The sequence below is a fragment of the Phyllobates terribilis genome, unplaced genomic scaffold, assembly GCF_046119375.1.
Source record: "Phyllobates terribilis strain yellow unplaced genomic scaffold, ASM4611937v1 Scaffold_4__5_contigs__length_816908805, whole genome shotgun sequence".
In the NCBI taxonomy this organism is placed as follows: Eukaryota; Metazoa; Chordata; class Amphibia; order Anura; family Dendrobatidae; genus Phyllobates; species Phyllobates terribilis.
The window spans coordinates 207,538,916-207,563,505 of record NW_027362764.1 but is presented as its reverse complement, the minus strand read 5'-3'; the positions used below and the strand labels follow the sequence as shown (position 1 = coordinate 207,563,505).

General features: G+C 43.1%; 1 protein-coding gene across 2 annotated transcripts in view; it reads left to right on the top strand.

Annotated features, from left to right (window-relative positions):
- OSBPL10 (oxysterol binding protein like 10) overlaps positions 1-24,590 on the top strand; it is a 632,317-nt gene that overhangs the window by 365,495 nt on the left and 242,232 nt on the right. For both annotated transcript variants that reach the window (XM_073678034.1, XM_073678033.1), the window contains 2 exons: positions 2,751-2,958; positions 4,997-5,151. In XM_073678034.1, the coding sequence (XP_073534135.1) occupies positions 2,751-2,958; positions 4,997-5,151 (363 nt within the window). The remainder of the gene's footprint in view (positions 1-2,750; positions 2,959-4,996; positions 5,152-24,590) is intronic.

Genomic DNA, 24,590 nt, shown 5'->3' with positions numbered 1-24,590 from the left:
GGCAGTTCCGGAGCGTGGTCCTGAGCTTCCCTCTCTCTCTCTTTCTCCTGGCCGTCCCCACCAGGGATCCACCTTTGTCCGGTTCCCTTGGGCCTTCTATGGTAAAACCTTCTCTGGCTTTCCTGACCCTACTCTTGGTGTACCTTCCTGGTGGATGTGGTGAGGGTCGTGGCAAAGCTTGCCCACGACCTCCGGTTCCTGGTTAAGGCTTACTTTTGCCTCCGCCAGCTTGGGATCCGGTGCCCTCTTCTGCCAACCCTTCACCCTTTTTGGTTTGCTTCTGGGATCTTAGGGTTCCCTCTTTTCTGCGTCTCTGGGCCTTTCTTCTTCCTCTCTGCTTCAGGCCTGGCCCTGGAGCTGGGCCCAGCCGGAGCCACAGCTCCCTGTCAGCCCTCCTGGCTGAACTCCTCCTCAGAACTCTCCTGACAGACTCTCCCTATCTCTAGATGGTGCCCACCATATATACTCCCTCTATGTGTGAGCCCAGGTGACCAGCACCCAATGGGCTCCTATCTCTATGCCCAGAGCCCCTCCCCTATCTGCCCCTACACTACTGGGATGTTCCACCCCCCCTCCCACTCCAGCCAGGGACAGACGCTGTCGTACCTGCACATCTACTTGGTGGGAGTACCGTAGTTCTGTCCCCCGGAAATGGGATGTATGTAGTGCATGCAGCCTACTGAGCTCAGTCCCACACTCCATCCTTACCCGGGAGTGGAATACCACACCTCTGGTTTGAGGTGCAATACCCCTGTAGCAGCCGAGTCCTCAGGGTGCTACACATTGACCAGTCAGTGTTATCCTGCTAAGATGGCTGACCTTTATTAAGGCCACAGCTGACTTAACAATCTATCACCACCCAGCAATTCTATGTAAATGGCATTTGTGACTGGATGCAACAGTTGCTGATCCTGATTAGATGTATGAACATCTAAGGGTTAAACAGCCGGAATCGGAGTTATCCCCAATCTCCTGTAGTGGAGTGCCAGCTGTAATATATAGCTGATTGCCATCCCCTGCCCCTCCGCATATACTGTATGCACATGTGTGATTGGGAGAACCGCGTACTGTGAGCATTACTTGGGCTAGACCAGGGATGTCAAACTCAAATACACAGAGGTCCAAAATTAAAAACTTGGACAAAGTTGCGAGCCAACCTTGATATTTATTAAAAAAAAAAAAACCTTTAATATTCAGTGGGGGCACAGACGAGCATATCTCACAACTTTGCAGTCCTTACAGAGTAATTTTCCTCCTATTGAAATCCCTAGATTGGTCTTTCATTGCCCCCATAAAGTATGTTGCCAACGAAAGTGCCCCCACAAACACAGTATGACCTCCCCCACAGTGAATTCCTCCACATGCACAGTATGATGACCCTACTCTACCCCCCTCCTCAACACCCCTGGCAAAGTATGGTGACCCCAACACAGTATGATGCCCCAACTGTGGTCCCCATACAGCCCTTTACACCGTATAATGGGCCCCATATAGTCCTCCATACAGTATAATGGCCCCTCATAGTCCTCCATACAGTATAATGGCCCCTCATAGTCCTCCATACAGTATAATGGCCCCTCATAGTCCTCCATACAGTATAATGGCTCCACATAGTGCTCCATATAGTATAATGGCCCCATATAGTCCTCCATACAGTATAATGGCCTGATATAGTCCTCCATACAGTATAATGGCCCCACATAGTGCTCCATACAGAATAATGGCCCCGTATAGTCCTCCATATGGCGTCGCGGGCTAAATGTAATCCCCTTGAGGGCCAAATTTGGCCACTGGGCCAGAGTTTGACATGTGTGGGCTAGAGGGTCACCGGTTCCCATTTTGCTCTCTCTGGGCTTTGTTATATATCTCCTTAAGTTCCATCCAAAAGGCCTTCCCAACTTTCTCCTGCATATATTCAAAGAATGAAAAAGATTCCTAAATCTTAAAGAATGGTAACGCTTCTTAATTTGATCTGTCGCGGAATTAAATATTAAAGCGCTTTTCCAGGACTTGGATATTGATGGCCTATCCCATTATCTGTTTGAAACTTTTTGTACACAATATGCAGAGCCATAACAGCACAGCTCCATACACTGTGTAGGGTCTGGTCCCAGGTGCTGCAGCTCGGCTCTTATTCACTTTAATAGGAAGTGAGATCAGAAGTGTCAGACCACCATGGATCAGATATAGATAACCTATCCAAATGATAAGTCATCAATATCAAAGTCCTGGGAAAACTCTTTGCCATCTCACTTCTGCCATGAAAAATTGAAAATTACCATGTGTGCTGTAATGGATTGGCTGCTGCATGCACCTGACTGCTTTTTTTTTTTTTTTTTTTTTTATAAAGGACCGCTATGGGCTCATGTCTAAAGAGTGTACAACCTTTTTAAAGCATATATCAGAAGTTGTGTTCTGTGTATTGTTTTATTTTTTAATTTGTGGGGTGATCCATTTAAATGGCACGTATGAATGTGATGTTTTGGTGTTTGCATCCTTTCTTTTGTCTATGTTAATACATTGTAATATGAGCTCAATTACGAGGATTTCTGCTACGAATACTGGTAGCGTTGTATTGCTGAACCAGTACCATATTAGAACAACTATGGATTACATTTTTAGGCAGGTAGTTTTTAAGAAGAAAAAAATGTCACTCCTGCCTTTATGGGAGCTGAATAGTTTATTATTGTGAATTTCCACTTTTTTTTATATCAGTAATTGTAATATATCTGTTCTTTTCATTTCTGTAGGTTATGGCCGAGGTGGAGGGGCAGCAGAAGAATCTGGTACATGCAATTGAATCCCTTTCTGGCTCTGGCCCCCTTTCTGCCTTGGATCAGGATTTTCTCCTCCTGAAAGCTACCTCCGCTGCCACCCTCAGCTGCCTTGGCGAATGCCTCCATTTACTACAGCAGAGTGTCTATCAGGCTGGACAGAACAACAAGCCCGTGGTGTCAGGTGAGAGCGGTTTATAATAATAATAATAATAATTAAAAAAATATATATATATATAGAAATTATTTTGCTTCACATATAAATGACCCATTGTATGTAGATATAATGAATTTATTCTCAACTTATGTCATGATGACAAACCCACTTGGAGTTACCAAGTCTGCGCCAATTTACTCCAAGTGATTAGCTGTGTTCATCTCTGGACGGAAATCGCTTAGCATTTACATAGTTCTTTTCCATTCTGACTCAGAGTAGGTGTTCATTAAGGGACCCCATGTGTCCTTCCTATCCTTTGCTCTTGGTGCGATGTATCCAGAGTGACATGAGTTGACCGCTTTCTAAATAACTATAATTTAGCGATTTTGCGTCTGGTGAGGTTTGCACTATATGGAACTACATATGGCCACCCATGTGTAATGGGAATTGCAACTTGCTAGGATTTTGCAAGCATGTTGTGATAATTAGTGTGAGCGAGCATGCTCGTTTAACCCTTTCGCCAAGCACGCTCGGGTGCTTTCCGAGTATCTTCGGCGTGCTCGTATAATAAGTTTGAGTCTCTGCATTTGCATGATTTATGACTGTAGTCAGCCTCAACACATGTAAGGATTCCCTAACAAACAGGCAATCTCTGCATGTGTTGAGGTTGACTAACAGCCATAAATCATGCAGACGCAGGGACTCAAACATAATATATAAGAGCAGGCCGAAGATGCTCGGGAAGCACCCAAGCGTGCTTGGTGAAAGGGTTAAACGAGCACGCTCGCTCATCACTAGTGATAATATATTTATTTTCATGGGAATTTGCAGTCCCTATCAAAAGATAAAAGTGGACACGTATATGCTGTCTCCTTATTCCCTTAGAGCTCATTTAGACAAGGCTATTACACCGACATGTATGGTCCGAGTAAAAATCAGATGGCACACGGACAAATGTAATTCAATAGGGCTGTTCAGATGACCATTTTTCACATGGACCAAGTATCTGTATGAACATAATCGCAGCATGCACTATTCACTTACTCATATCAGATGAGGGATACCCATTCAAGTCTTTGAGTAATCAAAAAAAACAAAAAACCTGATCGCATATGAAACATCCATTTGCCATCCAGTTTCTATGGGTAGTAACATGGGATACTGTATTTGATCATGTACTTTTTAAAATGTTGAAGTATAAAATCTGATGTCACACAGGCGTAAAATACACAGACACACGGAGGCCACATGGATGACAATATAGATGAAAATTGTCCAAGTTTTCTGGATGAAAATCAGATGAGCGTATGGACAATGGTTATCTTGATGAGACAAAGTGTACCTTCAGTTTTTAAAACATTTTATATCGTCCGATAGCTTCAATTGTCACTGATTTCTAGAAAAAGCTCATCAACTTTCAGCTCAGAGATTTCCATATCTCGTGTAATATTTATCGGGAACCTAATAGCTGATACATGCAGCCTAATCCTTGGACAGCATGTATCAGGCACTGGCTGTGTGATTTCTGACAGTTTTTTTTTTGCACTGAAACGCTGCTGTGTCCTAAGTGTTACGGAGTGTTCTCAATTTGTCAAAAACATGGGTGTCCATAACTCAGCTCCAAAAAAGTCTATGGGTGATATTAACACCTTCACGACCTTTGACGTACCCTTACGTCATAGTCTGGTAGGGGTTCCCCACCTTTGACGTATGGGTACGTCATGGCGATTGTTCACGGCAAAGGAGCTGTGCCTAATCGATCGCCTCCAGAAGCTCAGCTTACGTGATTGCTGAGCCCCAACTTTCACTTCCAGGAGCTCTGCCTGCATTGCCCCTGGCTGTTTAACCACCTAAATGCCTCTATCTCTATAAATCTGAGCATTTGGGAGGCTAGGAGAGGGAGGGGGCTTTCAGGTACTCCTTATTACCCATAGACTTATTTGGAACTGTTATGAACACCCACTTTTTTGACATTCGAGAGCGCTCTGTAAGATTTAGGACATAGTCCACTTGTATAAACGTGTTTTATATTTATATGTATCAGTTATGGATTTTGAATTTTCAGAAAGCATTTTGGGATGGCAAGGAACAAAGTCCCATTCTACGGAAAATCTCAAAAATGGAAGCTTTAGCTCTCTGCCAACTGCTACTGCCAACCTCACATGGCCAATACTGCCAAGTATGCCTAAAGACTATCAAATACTGGATCAAGATATCGAGGTAAGTTTATGTATTTTGGATGTATACATCTATATATGCATACATAGGTTCATAATTATTATAAAAAATGCAGCATGTTTAATGGGACTGTCAAGGACATTACAATTGATGAGCTATCTGTGTGATAGGTCACTTTACACCCTTCCTCTCAATGGAAATCTGCACCATCAGTGACCAGATATAATTGAAGTAGAGCATGGCAGCACCATACTTTGTGGCTCCAGCCACTAAGAGGAGGACCTTTCACTTGTGTGTTTCACCGCATACATCACTTATCCAGACAAAGTATATTTCAGCTGATAGGTGGGGGGCAGGTGTCAGACCCCCACCGATTTAATATTGGTGACCTGTCAAGTCTTTGGCGACCTCTTTAATTCCATTTAGCTATAATGCATAAGATAGAAAGATGATCTACCCATGTATTTCATAGCTCCACAGTGAATAAGTCTCATATTTATGAATATATATGCCTTCTGTATTATCGGTGTATTTTATAATGTTAACCAGGGAAGTGAACACTGACCTCAGGTAATTGACCTGCTGGAGTCTGTGTCATGCTTTCTGAATTCCAAATAGCTGATTACATAGGAGGATTGATTGTTTTGTAAAATGTTTGGCTGATAGCAATAGGTCCTTTCCATTTTAAATAGCACAACTCGCTTTAAAGCATCTGAATGTAGAGCAAATGAGCACTTGTAACTCTTTTACATTTCCTGATGTGTTTTGTGTATAAATGTGCATTTGTTATAGGGGTTGACATTCGGTAAGAGTTGAGTTTATGTAGGTCTTTCAAATGGGTCCTAAAGTTTGTGTTGAATAATTTTATATTTTACTAGCTATTGAACCCGTTATATGAGCATTTTTATTGGAATACGGTGACCCATGTTGGTATGTGCTGCCCCCATCCTGGTATTTGTGCTGCCCCCATCCTGGTATTTGTGCTGCCCTCATCCTGTCCCCACCATCTTATCCTGGTATGCACGGCACCCCTCATCCCTATCCTGGTATGCATGGCACCTTTCACCCCCAATCCTGGCATGCATGGCACCCCTCACCCCCAATCCTGGCATGCATGGTACCCCTCACCCCCAATCCTGGTATGCATGGCACCCCTCACCCCCAATCCTGGTATGCATGGTCCCCTCACCCTCAATCCTGGTATGGATGGTACCCCTAATCCCTATCCTGGTATGCATGGCCCCCCACCTCTCTATCCTGGTATGCATGGCACTCCTCATCCCCAATCCTGGTATGCATGGCACTCCTCATCCCCAATCCTGGTATGCATGGCACCCCTCATCCCCAATCCTGGTATGCATGGCACCCCTCATCCCCAATCCTGGTATGTATGGCACCCCTCATCCCCAATCCTGGTATGCATGGCACCCCTCATCCCCAATCCTGGTATGCATGGCACCCCTCATCCCCAATCCTGGTATGCGTGGCACCCCTCATCCCAATCCTCATATGCATGGTACCCCATCTCTCATCCTGGCATGCATGGCACCCCTCATTCCAAATCTGGTATACATGGCACCCCATCCTCCAATCCTGGAATGCATGGCACCACTCATCCCCCAATCCTGGTATGCATGGCACCCCATCCCTCATCCTGGTATGTATGGTACCCCTCATCCCTATCCTGGTATGTATGGTACCCCTCATCCTGGTATGTATGGTACCCCTCATCCTGGTATGCATGGCAACCAGTCCCTCATCCTGGTATGCATGGCACCCCTCATCCCCAATCCTGGTATGTATGGCTTCCCCATCCCTATCCTTGTCTGCATGGCACCCCCATTACTTATCCTGGTATGCATGGTACCCCTCATCCTGATGTGCATGGCTCCCCATCCCTTATACTGGCATGCATGGTACCCCTCATCCTGGTATGCATGGTACCCCCTCATCCGTATCCTAGTATGCATGGTGCCCCACATTCCTATCCTGGTATGCATGGTGCCCCGCATTCCTATCCTGGTATGCATGGTACCCCCTCATCCGTATCCTGGTATGCATGGTACCCCGCATTCCTATCCTGGTATGCATGGTACCCCGCATTCCTATCCTGGTATGCATGGTGCCCCGCATTCCTATCCTGGTATGCATGGTACCCCGCATTCCTATCCTGGTATGCATGGTACCCCCTCATCCCTATCCTCGTATGCATGGTACCCCTCATCCCTATCCTGGTATGCATCGTACCCCCTCATCCGTATCCTGGTATGCATGGTACCCCGCATTCCTATCCTGGTATGCATGGTACCCCGCATTCCTATCCTGGTATGCATGGTGCCCCGCATTCCTATCCTGGTATGCATGGTACCCCCTCATCCCTATCCTCGTATGCATGGTACCCCTCATCCCTATCCTGGTATGCATCGTACCCCCTCATCCGTATCCTGGTATGCATGGTACCCCTCATCCCTATCCTGTTATGCATGGTACCCCTCATCCCTATCCTGTTATGCATGGTATCCCTCATCCTTATCCTGGTATGCATTGTACCCCGCATTCCTATCCTAGTATGCATGGTACCCCCTCATCCCTATCCTCGTATGCATGGTACCCCTCATCCCTATCCTGGTATGCATCGTACCCCCTCATCCATATCCTGGTATGTATGGTACCCCTCATCCCTATCCTGGTATACATGGTACCCCTCATCTGAATCCTGGTATGCATGGTACCCCTCATCCCCAATCCTGGTATGCTTGGCACCCCTCATCCCCAATCCTGGTATGTATGGCACCCCTCATCCCCAATCCTGGTATGTATGGCACCCCTCATCCCCAATCCTGGTATGCACTGCACCCCTCATCCCCTATTCCTGGTATGTATGGCACACCTCATCCCTTTCACGCTACACACATACAAAAAAATAAACACTTGCACTCACCTTTCTTCCCTGTGCTCCAGCGCTGCGGTGTCCTGTTCTGCCGCAGGCCGGGGGAGGAGTGCGGCGCCGGAGTATGCGCTTGCACATACCGTACTGTCCGGTGCCATTTTGCTGAAGACACACTGCAAATGTGTCTTCAGTAAAATGGCGCCGGATAGCGCTATGCGCATGCGCCGATTCCGGCGCCTTCACTCGTGCTGCGGTCTCCGGCGAGAAGAGAGGCGCCGCGGCAATGCTCCTCCCGGTCAGGTAAGTATGGCTCCGGAGATCGCGGTATAGGTTCAGTGTCTACGCATACCGTGATCTCCGGCGCCATACACACTCCTCTTACCTGTAACTGCTGGATGCGGTCTTTTGTCTGGAGCCAGACTGTGCAGGTGTGTCACACTTGCGCAGTCTATAAAGGCTTCAGACAGAGACACGCATCTCCCGTTATATTATAGATGTTGATAGAGTTTAAGCTTTGTTGCGGTACCTCAGCCGCCAGTGTACGTATTCCCCACCTAGTGAACCCATTATATGGTTGGTTGACAAATTGGTTCTGTTTCATTATGTCTATGTGCAGAAAATCTCACACAATCCATTCAGTCTTCTCATCATACCTGCGCAGTGCTTTCCAATCTGTAGACAAAGCACCAGTCAACCAGAGGAGGATGGTTCTAGGAAATGCAGAGGGTGGACGAAACACTGGAGGAGCATAATCACCCCTTAAGGCAGACCCAACTTCATAGTTTTTATAGTCTTAAGGTTGAAAATAGACAAATGTCCAATCCATCCATTTCAACGTGTAACCTCACATGTTGATCCAGAGGCAGGCTAATTCCCATGAAGCAAATGCTAATTGTCATTCCTTTCCGACTCTACATATGGCAATCAGACTAGTTCCCTGGATCAACGTCCCATTGCAGATTCTAGTACTCATAATCTGTAATATCCAGAACCTCCTTGCACTTTTTTAGTGAATCAACCATTGCAACATCATGTGTCAGAGAGTACCATGATCTCACTGCTCATAGTTAATATTCCTACAACTTTAAAACATAATTCCCCACTGCTGGAGCAACACTTTGGGGACAGATCAGTTGTCTTGTATGGACACAGCGGTTGGAGCAAATATGTCTCAGAATTTATTGAGGAATACAGTTGTTTACTAAAATAGGCATGTTAAGAGACCTGCGTGGTCCTCTTTGATTCTTTGGCTGTAGAGCGTATTTGGAGCTCTATATCAGGTTTAGAATGTGGGTATTTTCTTTCCAGCTCGACTTACAGCTTTTTTTTTTTTTTTTTTTACTACATATGGATTTCAAACCAATGTATATCTATTCAAACTACCAAAGACACAACGCACACATATAACAGGCCACATATTTACGAATACAAGAAAACTGAACAAATGACTGACGTGTCTGATTCAGGGTTATTCTACTGAAGAACAATACATAAAATTGAGAGAAATACACAAACAAAACTTTTAGGCTATGTTCACACATCATGTTTTTTTCAGCGTTTTTTGATGCATTTTTTTATACAAATTTTCAGCTGCGTTTTGCAGTAGCAGCAAAGTCCATGAGATTCCAGAATTCTTAGTTCACACATCACTGTTTTTTTTTTGTTTAGGATTTTGTACCTTGCATGTTTTTTTATGCGAGATAGAGCATGTCACTTCTTTTAGCTTTTTTTCATTGTTTTTCAACCATTGGAAGAAATGGGTAGTGAAAAAACGCCTAGTGTGAACATAGCTATCAGGTTTTGCTGCGGTTTTAGTGAAAATAATCAAGTACAGCAGTATGTAAAACTCATTTATTTTTGTGATTTTACCATCTTGTCTTGGTCACTGAGATGGTTGTTTGTATTAGTACAGTGTAATTAAATTAGTGATGTGTAAACATTGGTTGAGCTAAGTGTGAGATTGAACAATACCTGTGGCCTAGGCAGGTGTGAAACTCAATGGCAGACCCCATAGTGTGAAATTAAATAGTGTCATACAAACTCAATGCACTGCCAGTGTCTTAGGTAAACTATTCCTGAACAATTCACCTCCCCCACTGTACATTTGAAATTCTGGTTTATATGGTTTCATATATGTCTTGCATTGTTGACCTGTGTTCATTCTTCTGTGGTGGAAGCAAAGCTGAACTTTGGCTATGTTCACACATCATGTTTTTTTTAGTGTTTTTGTGCCTAAACCAGAATGAGATTTTTTTTTCAGTCATGGGAAGCTTAATAAAATTATACCTTTATATCTGCGATCCAATGTCCTATTACAGAGAAATCCATTTTTTTTATATGTAAATGATACGCCAATGAGCTGTTCTGGACTATAGGCCACACACTGATCTCCCTGAGAATCTGCTTTCAGAGCTTATTTTATTGAGAGGGGTTACTAGTGTGAGAAATGTAATGGCCGCTCTCTGCTCTCCTGATCTCGCAGCAGTGCCCTGAGTAGAGCCGATACCTGTGTTTATGTACACTTCTTAAGCTTTTATCGCACATATCCAGTATAGGGGGAGGGGCAGTATAGAAGGGCTGACAGCACTTTAAGAAATAAATGTGTTTGAAATGAGGCGAGGCTCAGTTAGGAAAGCAGACTGTCATTACATGTTTCACACACAAGAGCCAGCTTTCCTGATATCACTGCAGAGCTGTGTGTGATTACAGCCAACACTTCTTCATCTTCTGTTTCACAGCAGGGACAGTACAGCAGAGCTGACAGCACTATGAGGAGAACTACCACTATAGATGTGTTTGTAATGAGACAAAGGTCAGTTCTCCTGTACTGTGTTAGTTATAATCACACTCAGCTTTGCAGAGACATGAGAAGCGCAGACTGTCACCCATTACATATCACACTGATAATGCCTCTTTTCATTTAAATACACTCTGATGGCAGATTCTCAGGGAGATTTATGTTAAGCCCTTAGATCTTAACAGCTCATTTACTTAATAAGAAAAATGTGAATTTCTGCGGAATAAGACATCGGATCACAAATATTAAGGTATCATTTTATTCAACTTCCTATGACCTGCATACTCGTATAGATGGCTTAGGGGGGTTGATCCTGCTGATTAGATTCCTTTTAAAAAGTTGTATAGGCTAATAATGCATATATTAAAGATTAAATTACAATGTAACCTACTCCTGACTACCCAGTTTATATATTATATGCATACATCAGCATCACAGAAAGTTACTATGGAAGCTATTGGGGTTAAACTTAAAAATTAAAATGACCCGCCTAATGCTCTATAGGGTAAGTAGTGAAGCCCCCTCTATCAGATGCTAAATAGTATAAACAAGTAGTCTACAACTGAAGATAGTCTGGGTAATGCAAGCAAAACAATCAGAAATACAAAATAGTCAGAATATCAATACAGACCCTGTTGTGGTGAAAGGCTGCTAACAGAGACTGCAAGAAATGCAGCGGCACTGAAGATGACCACCTCCAGCTATCGGGCCACCTTCTGCGCGGCACTAGCAAGATCTAAGGCATGAAGCCTTCGAGTGTTGTGTGCTCCTTGTCTAGGTATCTGGCCACTCTGAGACTACAGGGTGGCCGGTAACCTTGGTAACTATCTGTACAGTATAAATTTAAAAGTTCCTTTGTTCTTGAGAACACAGAAGAATTTTATTAACAGGTGAATTGCAAAGTGGCTTGTTTCTTGCAATTTTACCCATATAGTAACTTGAGACAACTCCTTGAAAATCTTTCACACCAAGCACAGTTCCCTGGAATTAATGGCGCCTTAAAATAAATAATAATATTGCTAAATGTTCACTAATATTGCCCCGCACGCAAGACATTTTTATCATCAAAAATAAAATACTACATTGACTCAAATTATATTCAAATCTTTTCTAAAAATAAGCCGAAAATGCAGAAAATCCCCACGTCAAGCAGGTGCTCAGCACATGTACAATATGACAGAATAGGGAATAAAAGTAGTTAACTAGATACAGCGCAGGCACGGTGTTTTGATGCAATAGTAAGAATTTCAGCGACCGCTCCATTTAGCTTATGTAACAGGATGAACGTCGTGACATACTGTTCTCCTGTCTGCATCGAATATTGCAAATTATTTTTCTGATAGAATTCTTTAGACAGCAGTAAAATAGTTTTATTAACGCGCTTTGATTTTTGTTCCGTGGAACATCACACTTGGTTGGTAATGAAATTCAACTCTAATTAGGGGAAAAAAATTCCATAATCATTAACAGTATCAAGTGTTTTGTGCACATTTACTTACTGGTCTTAAGATGATTATGTACTTTGTGTGCTCATATTTTAGTTTATGTGATTAAGCAACCAGAGAAAGAAAAGTGCAGTAAAAAGTTTACACTTGTAATTGCACCAAATGAATTGAGTCTGAGGTGCTTTGACTGTGATACGTTAGTAGTTTTATAGTTTCGCAACACTTACAGTAATGATATTCTGAACGCATTAGTCCTCATGTAATCATATACGGTATATACAGCTCTGGCAAAAATTAAGAGACCACTGCAAAATTTCCATTTTCTCAGATTTTTCTCCTTATAGATATATTTTTGAGTTAAATGTACATTGTTGTTTTATTCTATAAACTACTGACAACATGTCTCCGAAATTCAAAGCTAAAAAATTTGTATTTATTTGCAGCAAATGAGAAATCGTCAAAATAATAAAAAAGAAACCGTGCTTTCAGACCTCAAATAATGCAAAGAAAACAAGTTCTTATTCATTTAGAAACAACAATACTCATGTTTTAACTCGGCAAGAGTTCCGAAATCAACATTTGGTGGAATAACCATGATTTTTAATCACAGCTTTCATGCGTCTTGGCATGCTTTCCACCAGTCTTTCACACTGCTTTTGGGTGACCTTATGCCACTCCTGGCACAAAAATTTAAGCAGTTCTTTGTTTGATGGCTTGTGACTATCCATCTTCCTCTTGATTACATTCCAGCGGTTTTCAATGGGGTTCAGGTCTGGAGATTGGGCTGGCCATGACAGGATCTTGATGTGGTGCTCCTTCATCCACACATTGATTGACCTAGCTGTGTGGCATGGGGCATTGTCCTGCTGGAAAAAACAGTCCTTAGAGTTTGAGAACATTGCCTGAGCAGAAGGAAGCAAGTGTATGTGGCTAGATTCATACGTCCTTCACAAAGATTAACCTGCCCAATTCCAGCCTTGCTGAAGAATCCCCAGATCATCAACGATCCTCCACCAAATTTCACAGTGGGTGCAAGACACTGTGGCTTTTAGGCCTCTCCAGGTCTCCGTCTAACCATTAGACGACCAGGTGTTGGGCAAAGCTGAAAACTAGACTCATCAGAGAAGATTACCTTACTCCAGTCCTCTATGGTCCAATCCTTATGGTCTTTGTCAAACTTCAGCCTGGCTCTCCTTTGCTTCTCATTGATTAAAGGCTTTTTTATAGCTTTACATGACTTGAGGCCTGCCTCTAGGAGCCTGTTACGAACTGTTCTTGCCATGTACTTCACCCCAGCTGCCATTTGCCATTCCTTTTGTAGGTCACTTGATGTCATCCTGCGGTTGCTGAGTGACATTCGAATAAGATCACGGTCATCCCGGTCAGTGGAGAGTCTCTTTCGCCCCCTGCTGGTCTGTAGTTTTGTTGTCCCAAATGTCTGCTGCTTGACCTTGTTGTAATGGACTGCCGTCTTCGAAATTTTAAGGATGGAGGCAACATGACACTCACTGTATCCTAGCACTTGTTTTGCCGTCCAGCTTGTCCTATTGCAAGAGGATTGTGAAGACCACAGCAGTGTTTTTTATACTTTCCCTCTTTACATAATATTTGGCTCAGGTGATCACCTAATCAGAAGCACATTAAGTAGAATGAGGTGTACTTTGGTTGGAATTCAACTGACACTGGAATGGAATGGCTGTCAAACATGTAGAGATGGTGAATTTTAGAAAACTGTGCAGTGGTCTCTTAATTTTTGCCAGAGCAGTGTATAGATAGATAGATAGATGTGTAGATATACAGTACAGACCAAAAGTTTGGACACACCTTCTCATTTAAAGATTTTTCTGTATTTTCATGACTATGAAAATTGTACATTCACACTGAAGGCATCAAAACTATGAATTAACACATGCGGAATTATATACTTAACAAAAAAGTGTGAAACAACTCAAAATATGTCTTATATTCTAGGTTCTTCAAAGTAGCCACCTTTTGCTTTGATGACTGCTTTGCACACTCTTGCCATTCTCTTGCTGACCTTCAAGAGGTAGTCACCGGAAATGGTCTTCCAACAATCTTGAAGGAGTTCCCAGAGATGCTTAGAACTTGTTGGCCCTTTTGCCTTCACTCTGCGGTCCAGCTCACCCCAAACCATCTCGATTGGGTTCAGGTCTGGTGACTGTGGAGGCCAGGTCATATGGCGTAGCACCCCATCACTCTCCTTCTTGGTCATATAGCCCTTACACAGCCTGGAGGTGTGTTTGAGGTCATTGTCCTGTTGAAAAATAAATGATGGTCCAACTAAACGCAAACCGGATGGAATAGCATGCCGCTGCAAGATGCTGTGGTAGCCATGCTGGTTCAGTATGCCTTCAATTTTGAATAAATCCCCAACAGTGTCACCAGCAAAGCACCATCACACCTCCTCCTCCATGCTTCATGGTGGGAACCAGGCATGTAGAGTTTATCTGTTCACCTTTTCTGCGTCGCACAAAGACACGGTGGTTGGAACCAAAGATCTCAAATTTGGACTCATCAGACCAAAGCACAGATTTCCACTGGTCTAATGTCCATTCCTTGTGTTCTTTAGCCCAAACAGGTCTCTTCTGCTTGTTGCCTGTCCTTAGTAGTGGTTTCCTAGCAGCTATTTTACCATGAAGGCCTGCTGCACAATGTCTCCTCTTAACAGTTGTTGAAGAGATGTGTCTGCTGCTAGAACTCTGTGTGGCATTGACCTGGTCTCTAATCTGAGCTGCTGTTAACCTGCGATTTCTGAGGCTGGTGACTCGGATAAACTTATCCTCAGAAGCAGAGGTGACTCTTGGTCTTCCTTTCCTTGGGCGGTCCTCATGTGAGCCAGTTTCTTTGCAGCGCTTGATGGTTTTTGCAACTGCACTTAGGGACACTTTCAAAGTTTGCCCAGTTTTTCACACTGACTGACCTTCATTTCTTAAAGTAATGATGGCCACTCGTTTTTCCTTACTTAGCTGCTTTTTTCTTGCCATAATACAAATTCTAACAGTCTATTCAGTAGGACTATCAGCTGTGTATCCACCAGACTTCTGCACAACACAACTGATGGTCCCAACCCCATTTATAAGGCAAGAAATCCCACTTATTAAACCTGACAGGGCACACCTGTGAAGTGAAAACCATTTTCGGTGACTACCTCTTGAAGCTCATCAAGAGAATGCCAAGAGTGTGCAAAGCAGTCATCAAAGCAAAAGGTGGCTACTTTGAAGAACCTAGAATATAAGACATATTTTCAGTTGTTTCACACTTTTTTGTTAAGTATATAATTCCGCATGTGTTAATTCATAGTTTTGATGCCTTCTGTGTGAATGTACAATTTTCATAGTCATGAAAAATCTTTAAATGAGAAGGTGTGTCCAAACTTTTGGTCTGTACTGTATATGTATATTTACTTATTCATAAAGCCAGCTAGGAGAGGGTTAAATCCCAGGCAGTGTGTTCACTGTAGGCAGTCAGCTGGGGGAGTTGAGCAGTGGTTTGTGTTGGAGCCGGAGAGAGACCATCCAGAATCTCTATGAGAAGAGACTGCACAGGCCGTCTGTAACAAACTTCAAGTATCACTGGTTGCTGTGAACAATAGCCGCTTTGTGTGACAGAACTGGGACTAGCTCAGTCCGATGTGAGTCAGCTGTGCCGAATGCTGAATTGCCTTCTCGGTTAGACCACATTATGCTTTGCCTTCATTGGAAAAGGACTGATTTTTGTCTTCTGTCTTTTTTAAACCATTTGTCTTAATTGCTTAAGAAAAACAAAATTAAGACTTTGGAGTGGCCTAGTCAAAGTCCTGACCTTAATCCAATTGAGATGCTGTGGCATGACATTAAAAAGGTGATTCATGCTCGCAAAGCCTCCAGTGTGGCCGAATTACAAAAATTTTGCAAGGATGAGTTGGCCAAAATTCCTCCATTGCCAGGTATCGCAAATACTTGATTGCAGTTGTTGCTGCTAAAGGTGGCCCAACCAGTTATTAGATTTAGGGGGAAATCACTTTTTCACACAGGGCCCTGTAGGTTTGAATTTCTTTTTCCCTTAATAATAAAGACCTTCATTTAAAAACTGCATTTTGTGTTTACTTGTGTTGTCTTTGTCTAATATTTAAATTTGTTTTGCGATCTGAAACATTTAAGTGTGACAAACATACAAACGAATAAGAAATTGAGAAGGGGGCAAACACTTTTTCACACCACTATGTATATATGTACAGTTACAACCAGAAGTTTACATACACTATATAAAAAGACACATATGCATGTTTTTCCCAATATCTCACATGAAATTAGAATAAACATTTCCCATTTTAGGTCAGTTAGGATTACCGTAATTTTTAATATTTACCAAATGTCAGAATAATGAGAGAGAATATTTTAGGGCATTTTTACTTACTGTAAAGTCAAAAGTTTATACACACTAAGATTACTATGCCTTTAAACAATTCTGGACTTTTTTGCCAATTAGAGAGACAGCTGTGAATGTATTTTAAAGCACACCTGAAACACACTGCTTTTTTGTAGCATCATGGGAAAGTGTAAAGAAATCAGCCAAGATATTAGGAAGAGAATTGTGGACTTGCGCAAGTCTGGCTCATCCTTGGGTACAATTTCAAGATACCTGCAAGTGCCTCGTTCATCTGTACTAACAATTATACGCAAGTACAAACAAGATGGGAATGTCCAGACATCATACCGCTCAGGAAGGAGACGGGTTCTGTGTCCCAGAGATGAACGTGCTTTGTTCGGACATGTGCATATTAACCCAAGGACAAAAGCAAAAGACCTTGTGAAGATGATGGGGGAAGGTGATAAGATTGTGTCAATAACCACAGTGAAATGAGTACTGTATCAACATGGGCTGAAAGGCTACTCTGCCAGGAAGAAGCCATTACTCTAAAAGAAACATAAAAAAAGCCAGATTAATGTTTGCAAATGCACACAGGAACCAAGACCTTCATTTTTGGAGACATGTCCTTTGGTCTGATGAAATTTAAGTTTAACTTTTTGGGCATAATGACCACCCTTACTTTGGTGGAAAAATGGAGAAGCTTGGAAGCCTAAGAACACCATCCCAACTGTGAAACATGGGGGTGGCAGCACAATGTTGTGGGGTTGTTTTGCTGCAGGAGGGACTGGTGCACTTCACAAAAAAGATGGCATCATGAGAAAAGATGATTATGTGGCAATACTGAAGCCTCATCTCAAGACATCAGCCAGGAAGTTAAAGCTTGGGAGGAAATTGGTCTTTTAAATGGACAATTACCTGAGGCATACTGCCAAAATGATAACAAAGTCAGTGGTTTGGAGTGGCCATCACAAAAGCCCTGATCTCAATCCTATTAAAAATGTATGGGCAAAGCTGAAAAGGCAGGTGCGAGCAAGGCGGCCTACAAACCTGAATTAGTTACACCAGTTTTGTCAGGAGGAATGGGCCCAAATTCCGACCAACTATTGTGAGAAGCTTGTGGAAGGATATCCCAAACGTTTGACCCAAGGCATTCAGTTTAAGGGCAATGGTAGAAAATACTAATGAAATGTATGTAAACGTTTGACTTTGCAGTAAGTAATAAAAATGCCTTAAAACATTCTCTCATTATTCTGGCATTTGGCAAATCTTAAAAATTATGGTAATCCTAATTGACCTAAAACGGGATAGGTTTATTCTGATTTCATGTCAGATATTGAGAAAAACATGCATATGTGTCTTTTTATATAGTGAATGTAAACTTCTGGTTTCTACTGTGTGTGCATGTACAGTATATCACAAAAGTGAGTACACCACTCACATTTTTATAAATATTTTATTACCGTATATTCCGGCGTATAAGACGACTTTTGAAGACTGAAAAATCTTCTGTCTAGTCTGGGGTCGTCTTATACGCCGGTAATGCTTTTGAACTTTCAGAAATTGACATGCGGGGATACTCTGGGGGTGTTAATAAGCTGCCGTGGCCGTATCCCTGCCATGTCGGAGTTAATATAAGGTGGAGGGAGTTAAAATACGGCGGCGGTAGGTCCAGACAGTCAGCGCTTCTGTGCTGAAACTGACACATCGCTGCGTATTCCCAGCTCCGGACACAGCGCAGGGCTTCTGTGCCGACAGTTTTCACTTGTCACAGAAGCGGTGCGCTGTGTCCGGAGCAGGGAAGTTCGCATCGCTTCTGTGACAATATATGAAAAGCCGGCAATTCAGCAGCGGCATAAGCAGACACCCGACAATTTAGAATAGAAAGAATAGAGCATCACACATAGATTAGATAGATAGAAACATGTCAGTCACATATATATGAAGTACAGTGACAGTATTGCTTACTGTACTTGTCATTTAGTGTAAAGGATTTATTAAAACAAATATTAGTGTTTTCATGCACCGTCTCTTTAAAAAAGCCGGCCGGCATTTCAGCATCTGTACCCGACAATTTATAACAGAAAGATAGAGCATCACACATAGATTAGATAGATAGAAACATGTCAGTCACATATATAAGAAGTACAGTGACAGTGCTGGTTACTGTACTTGTCATCTAGTGTTAAAATAACGGATTTATTTAAAAAAAAATTGGCGTGGGGTTCCCCTTAATTTTAGTCTCTAGCGGAGGTTAAGCAGACAGCTGGGGCAGATGTTTGAAGCCTGGGAAGGGGGTAATACCCACGGAGCTTCCCAGGCTACTAATATCAGCCCCCAGCTGAATACCTAGCCTTTACTAGCTATTAAAATGGGGGACCCCCCCAAAAAAATGACGTGGGGTCCCCCCTAATTTAATAGCTAGCAAAGGCTAGGCAGACAGCTGGGGGCTGATATTAATAGCCCAGGAAGGGAGCCATGAATATTGGCCCCCTCCCAGGCTAGAAACACCAGCCGTCAGCCGCCCCAGAAATGGCGCATCCATAGGATGCGCCAATTCTGGCACTTAGCCTCGCTCTTCCACGCTGCCCTGGTGCGGTGGCAGGGGGTAATAGGGCTGGGGTTGATGTCAGCTTATAATGCCAGCTGACATCAAGCCCAGGTTAGTAATGGAGAGGCGTCTATAAGACACCCCCATTACTAACCCCATAGTAAAAGTTAAAAAAAACACAAACACCCAGAATAAAGTCCTTTAATTGAAATAAACACACAATTCTTTATTGTTCTAAATTAAACCATACTTACCATCACGCCCATTCCAGCTGAAGCCAACGATCTCCTGCAATAAAAGTAAAATAATAAAGCAACCTCATCCTTACCTCTCCATGGTTCCCAGGACCGGTCCAGCTCTGCTACATTCACATGACAGGCTGGACCACAGCAGAACGCTGCCATCCAGCCTGTCATCCCGCAGACACTGAGAAGCGCAGGCATGCTTGCGCTCTGCAGTGTCTGGCTGTGACGGCATCCAGATGAGCCGACAATGAACTCAGCTCACCTCCTGGACGTCCGTCACTGACAGCGTGGGAAACTTCTACTGCGCAGGAGAATTTTCCCACGCTGTCAGTGACGTGCATGAGGTGAGCCGAGTTCATTGGACATGATCTCGGCTCATCTGGATGCCGTCACAGTCAGACACTGAGGAGCACAAGCATGCCTGCGCTTCTCAGTGTCTGCCGCATGGCAAGCTGAACGGCAGCGTTCTGCTGCGGTGCAGCCTGTCATGTGAATGTAGCAGAGCTGGACCGGTCCTGGGAACCATGGAGAGGTAAGGATGAGGTTGCTTTATTATTTTACTTTTATTGCAGGAGATCGTTGGCTTCAGCTGGAATGGGCGTGATGGTAAGTATGGTTTAATTTAGAACATTAAAAAATTGTGTCTTTATTTCAATTAAAGGACTTTATTCTGGGTGTTTGTGTTTTTTTTAATTACTTTACTAGAAATTCATGGCGGTCATGTCTAATATTGGCGTGACCCCATGAATTTCGGGCTTAGGGCCAGCTGATAATGCCAAGCTGGCCTTAACCCCTTTATTACCCAGTGAGCCACCGCACCAGGGCCCTGGATGAGTTGGGTACAGCGCCAGAAGATGGCGCTTCTATGAACGCGCCATTTTCCGGGGTGGCTGCGGACTGCAATTTGCAGCGGGGGGGGGCCAGAAAGCTTGGGCCTCCCTGCGCTGCAGATTCCAGCCCCCAGCTGCCTAGTTGTACCTGGCTGGACACAAAAATAGGGCGAAGCCCCACGTCTTTTTTTTTTTTAATTATTTCATGAAATAATTTAAAAAAAAAAGGGCTTCCCTATATTGTTGTGTCCGGCCAGGTACAAATAGGCAGCTGGTGGTTGGGGGCAGCCCGTTCCTGCCTGCTGTACCTGGCTGGACACAAAAATATGGCGAAGCCCACGTCAACATTTTTGGGAAAAATTAATTACAAAATTAATAATAATTTAGGGACTGCATCTTTATTAACCCCTCAATTGTCATTTAGTGTTAAAATAAAGGATTTTTTAAAAAGAAAATTGGCGTGGGATCCACCATCATTATAGTCTCTAGCGGAGGTTAAGCAGACGGCTGGGGCAGATGTTTGAAGTCTGGGAAGGGGGTAATACCCACGGAGCTTCCCAGGCTACTAATATCAGCCCCCAGCTGAATACCTAGCCTTTACTAGCTATTAGAATGGGGGACCCCCCCAAAAAATGACGTGGGGTCCCCCCTATTTTAATATGTTTATGAGTGACAGTTTTCCTGCTATATACCTGCATGTCATAAGAATTTAAATTAAAAAAGGACCATGTTAAATTCAAATCTGTTTTTTTTTAATTTTTACCGGTGTTTGGTATGCGTTGGAAAAGGGGTAGTCTTATACGGTGAATATATCCTAAACTCTATATTTTAACAGGAAAGTAGGGGGGTCGTCTTATACACCAGGTCGTCTTATACGCCGGAATATACGGTATATCTTTTCATGGGACAACACTGAAAATATGACACTTTGATACAATGTGAAGTAGTCAGTGTACAGCTTGTATAACAGTGTAAATTTGGTGTGCCGTCTAAATAACTCAGCACACAGCCATTAATGTATAAACTGCTGGCAACAAAAGTGAGCACACCCCTAAGTGAGAATGTCCAAATTGTTCCTAAAGGGTCAATATTTTGTGTGGCCACCATTATTTGCAAGCTGTACCTTAACTCGCTTGGGCATGGATTTCACTAGAGCTTCACAGTTTGTCACTGGAATACTCTTCCACCTCTCCATGCCGACATCTCAAAGGTGGTGGATGTTAGAGACTTTGCGCTCCTCCACCTAACATTTGAGGATGCCCTTGGGCAGTCCAGCATCTTTACCTTCTTTGGACTACTGCCCTGCTGCCCAGTTTCTGAATGTAAGGCATCACGCTCTGTTTCTGTATGTCACAGTACATGTTGGCATTCATAGTTCCCTCAATATACTGTAGCTCCGCACAGCTGGCAGCACTCATGCCACCCCAAACCATGACACTCCTACCACCATGCTTGACTGTGGGAAAGACACACTTATCTTTGTACTTTTCACCTGGTTGCCTCCACACACACTTTACACCATCTGAACCCAATTAAGTTTATCTTGGTCTAATCAGACCACAGGACATGGTTCCATTAATCCATGTCCTTAGTCTGCTTGTCTTCAGAAAACTGTTTGTGGGCTTTCTTGAGCATCATCTTTAGAAGAGGCTTCCTTCTGGGATGACAACCATGCAGACCAATTTGATGCAGTGTGTGGTGTATTGTCTGAGCACTGACAGGCTGACTACCCCCACCCCTGCAGCAATGCTAGCAGCACTCATATGTCTATTTTGAAAAGACAACCTCTGGATGTAATTCTGAGTACGTGCACTCAACTTCTCTGGTCGACCATGGCAAGGCCTGTTTTGAGTGGAGCCTGTCTTGTTAAACCACTGTATAGTCTTGACCACCGTGCTACAGATAAGTTTCATGGGATTGGCAACCTCAGGCTTGCGGACCTTTTAATCGGCCCCGGGGCAGATTCCCGAGGACCGAAGTACTTGAGCCAGCAGCTGTATTTTGATGTCTGCTGGCCCATTAATTTCTTCTTGCTCTGTGAGCACGCAGCATTCACTACTGAACGCTGAGGCGCATGCAATGAAAGATTATGTCCTGACACCGGTGCCAGCATCAGGATATACTTTGTGGGCGAAGTTAGCGCACGATTTGTGTGGCCCCCAAAGGATGGTATAAATATCCAAATGGCCCTCGACAGAAAAATGATTCCCCACCACTTACCTAGGCCATCTTTATGTAGAGCAACAATTCTTTTATTCACATCCTCAGAGAGTTCTTTGCCATGGGGTGCCATGTTAAACGTCCAGTGACCAGTAAGAGAATGTGAGAGCGATGACACAAAATTTAACATACCTGCTCCCCATTCACAGCTGAGACCTTGTGACACCAATGAGTCACGTGACACTGGGGAGGGAAAATGGCTAATTAGGCACATCATTTTCACTTACGGGTGTACTCAGTTTTGTTGCCAGTGGTTTAGACATTAATGACTGTGTGTTGAGTTATTTAGAGGACACACCAAATTTACACAGTTATACAAGCTGTGCACTGACTACTTAACATTATATCAAAGTGTCATATCTTCAGTGTTAACTTTTGTGATATGCTGTATATATTGTGTGTATGTGTATGTATATATATATATATATATATATATATATATATATATATATATATATATATATATATATATACAGTTGAAACCAGAAGTTTACATACACTATATAAAAAGACACATATGCCTGTTATTCTCAATATCTGACATGAAATCAGAATAAACCTTTCTCACTTTACGTCAATTAGGATTACCATAATTTTTAATATTTTCCAAATGCCAGAATAATGAGAGAGCGAGAGAATGTTTTAGGCTGTGTGCCCACGTAGCATTTTTCAAGCGTATATGCTGCGGAATTTCCGCAGCGTAAACGCTTGAAAAACGCATGTATATCCGCACCCCATGGTCCCCAATGGGATTCCGCAAGTTCTATGCACATGCTGCGGATTTTTCCGCAGCGTTTATGCCGTGTTCAAAAATCCGCAGCATGTCATTTAATTTTGCGTTTCCGCAAGCGGAATTGCCTTTGTCCAATGCATAAAAAACGCAAGGCAATTCCGCATGTGGAAAACGCGTGATAAACGCGCGAAAAATGCGCGATAAACGCGTGCGGAATTCCGCATGCGTTTTTCCGGGAGAGGACTTGCATTTATGCAGCAGAAATTTTCTGCTTCATAAATGCAACGTGGGCACATAGCCTTAAGGCATTTTTATTGCAAAGTCAAAAGTTGACATACATTTCATTAGTATTTGGTACCATTGCCCTTAAACTGAATGACTTGGGTCAAACCTTTGAGATATCCTTCCGCAAGCTTCTCACAATAGTTGATCGGAATTTGGGCCCATTCCTACTGACAAAACTGGTGTTAGGCTAAGTGCCCACGATGCAGTAATGCTGTATATTTTTTCCGCATCTCCCTGGCAGGAAAAACGCATGTGGATTTTACATGCGTTTTCCTGCCAGGTAGAAGCGTTTGTCAAGCGTTTTTGCATGCATTTCTGCATGCGGGTTATCAAGCACTTTTTCAAGCGATTTTAGCATCACTTGGAAAAGTGCTTGACAACTTGGTCACACTATATAAATCCATGTAACCAGCATGGATTTATATAGTGTGACCAAGTTAATAGTTGAAAAAAAGAATAAAAATGGTAAAAAAAAACAAAACAACCATACTCGCCTTTTGATGGCCCCCGGTCTTTTCTCCACTGCTTCTGGTCTCTTGTACCGCTCGCGGTGGTGTGAAAGGACCTTTCATGATGTCATTTAGTCATGTGACAAGTCACGAGAGCGCCAACGTCAAAATTCTGCTGCAAAATTGCTTGAAAAACGCATAGTGGGCACGCAGCCTAACTGATCCAGGTTTGTAGGTCGCTTTGCTCGCACCTGACTTTTCAGCTTTGCCCATAAATTTTCAATAGGAATGAGATCAGGGCTTTGTGATGGCCACTCCAAAACATTGAGTTTGTTATCCTTAAGCCACTTTACCATTTTGGCAGTATGCTTCAGGTCATTGTCCATTTGGAAGACCCATTTCAGCCCAAGCTTTAACTTCCTGGCTGATGTCTTGAGATGTTGCTTCAGTATTGCCACATAATCTTCTTTTCTCATGATGCCATCTTTTTTGTGAAGCGCACCAGTCCCTCCTGCAGCAAAATAACCCTACAACATTGTGCTGCCACCCCCATGTTTCACAGTTGGGATGGTGTTCTTAGGCTTCCAAGCTTCTCTCTTTTTCCTCCAAAGTAAGGATGGTCATTATGCCCAAAAAGTTAAATTTTAATTTCATCAGACCATAGGACA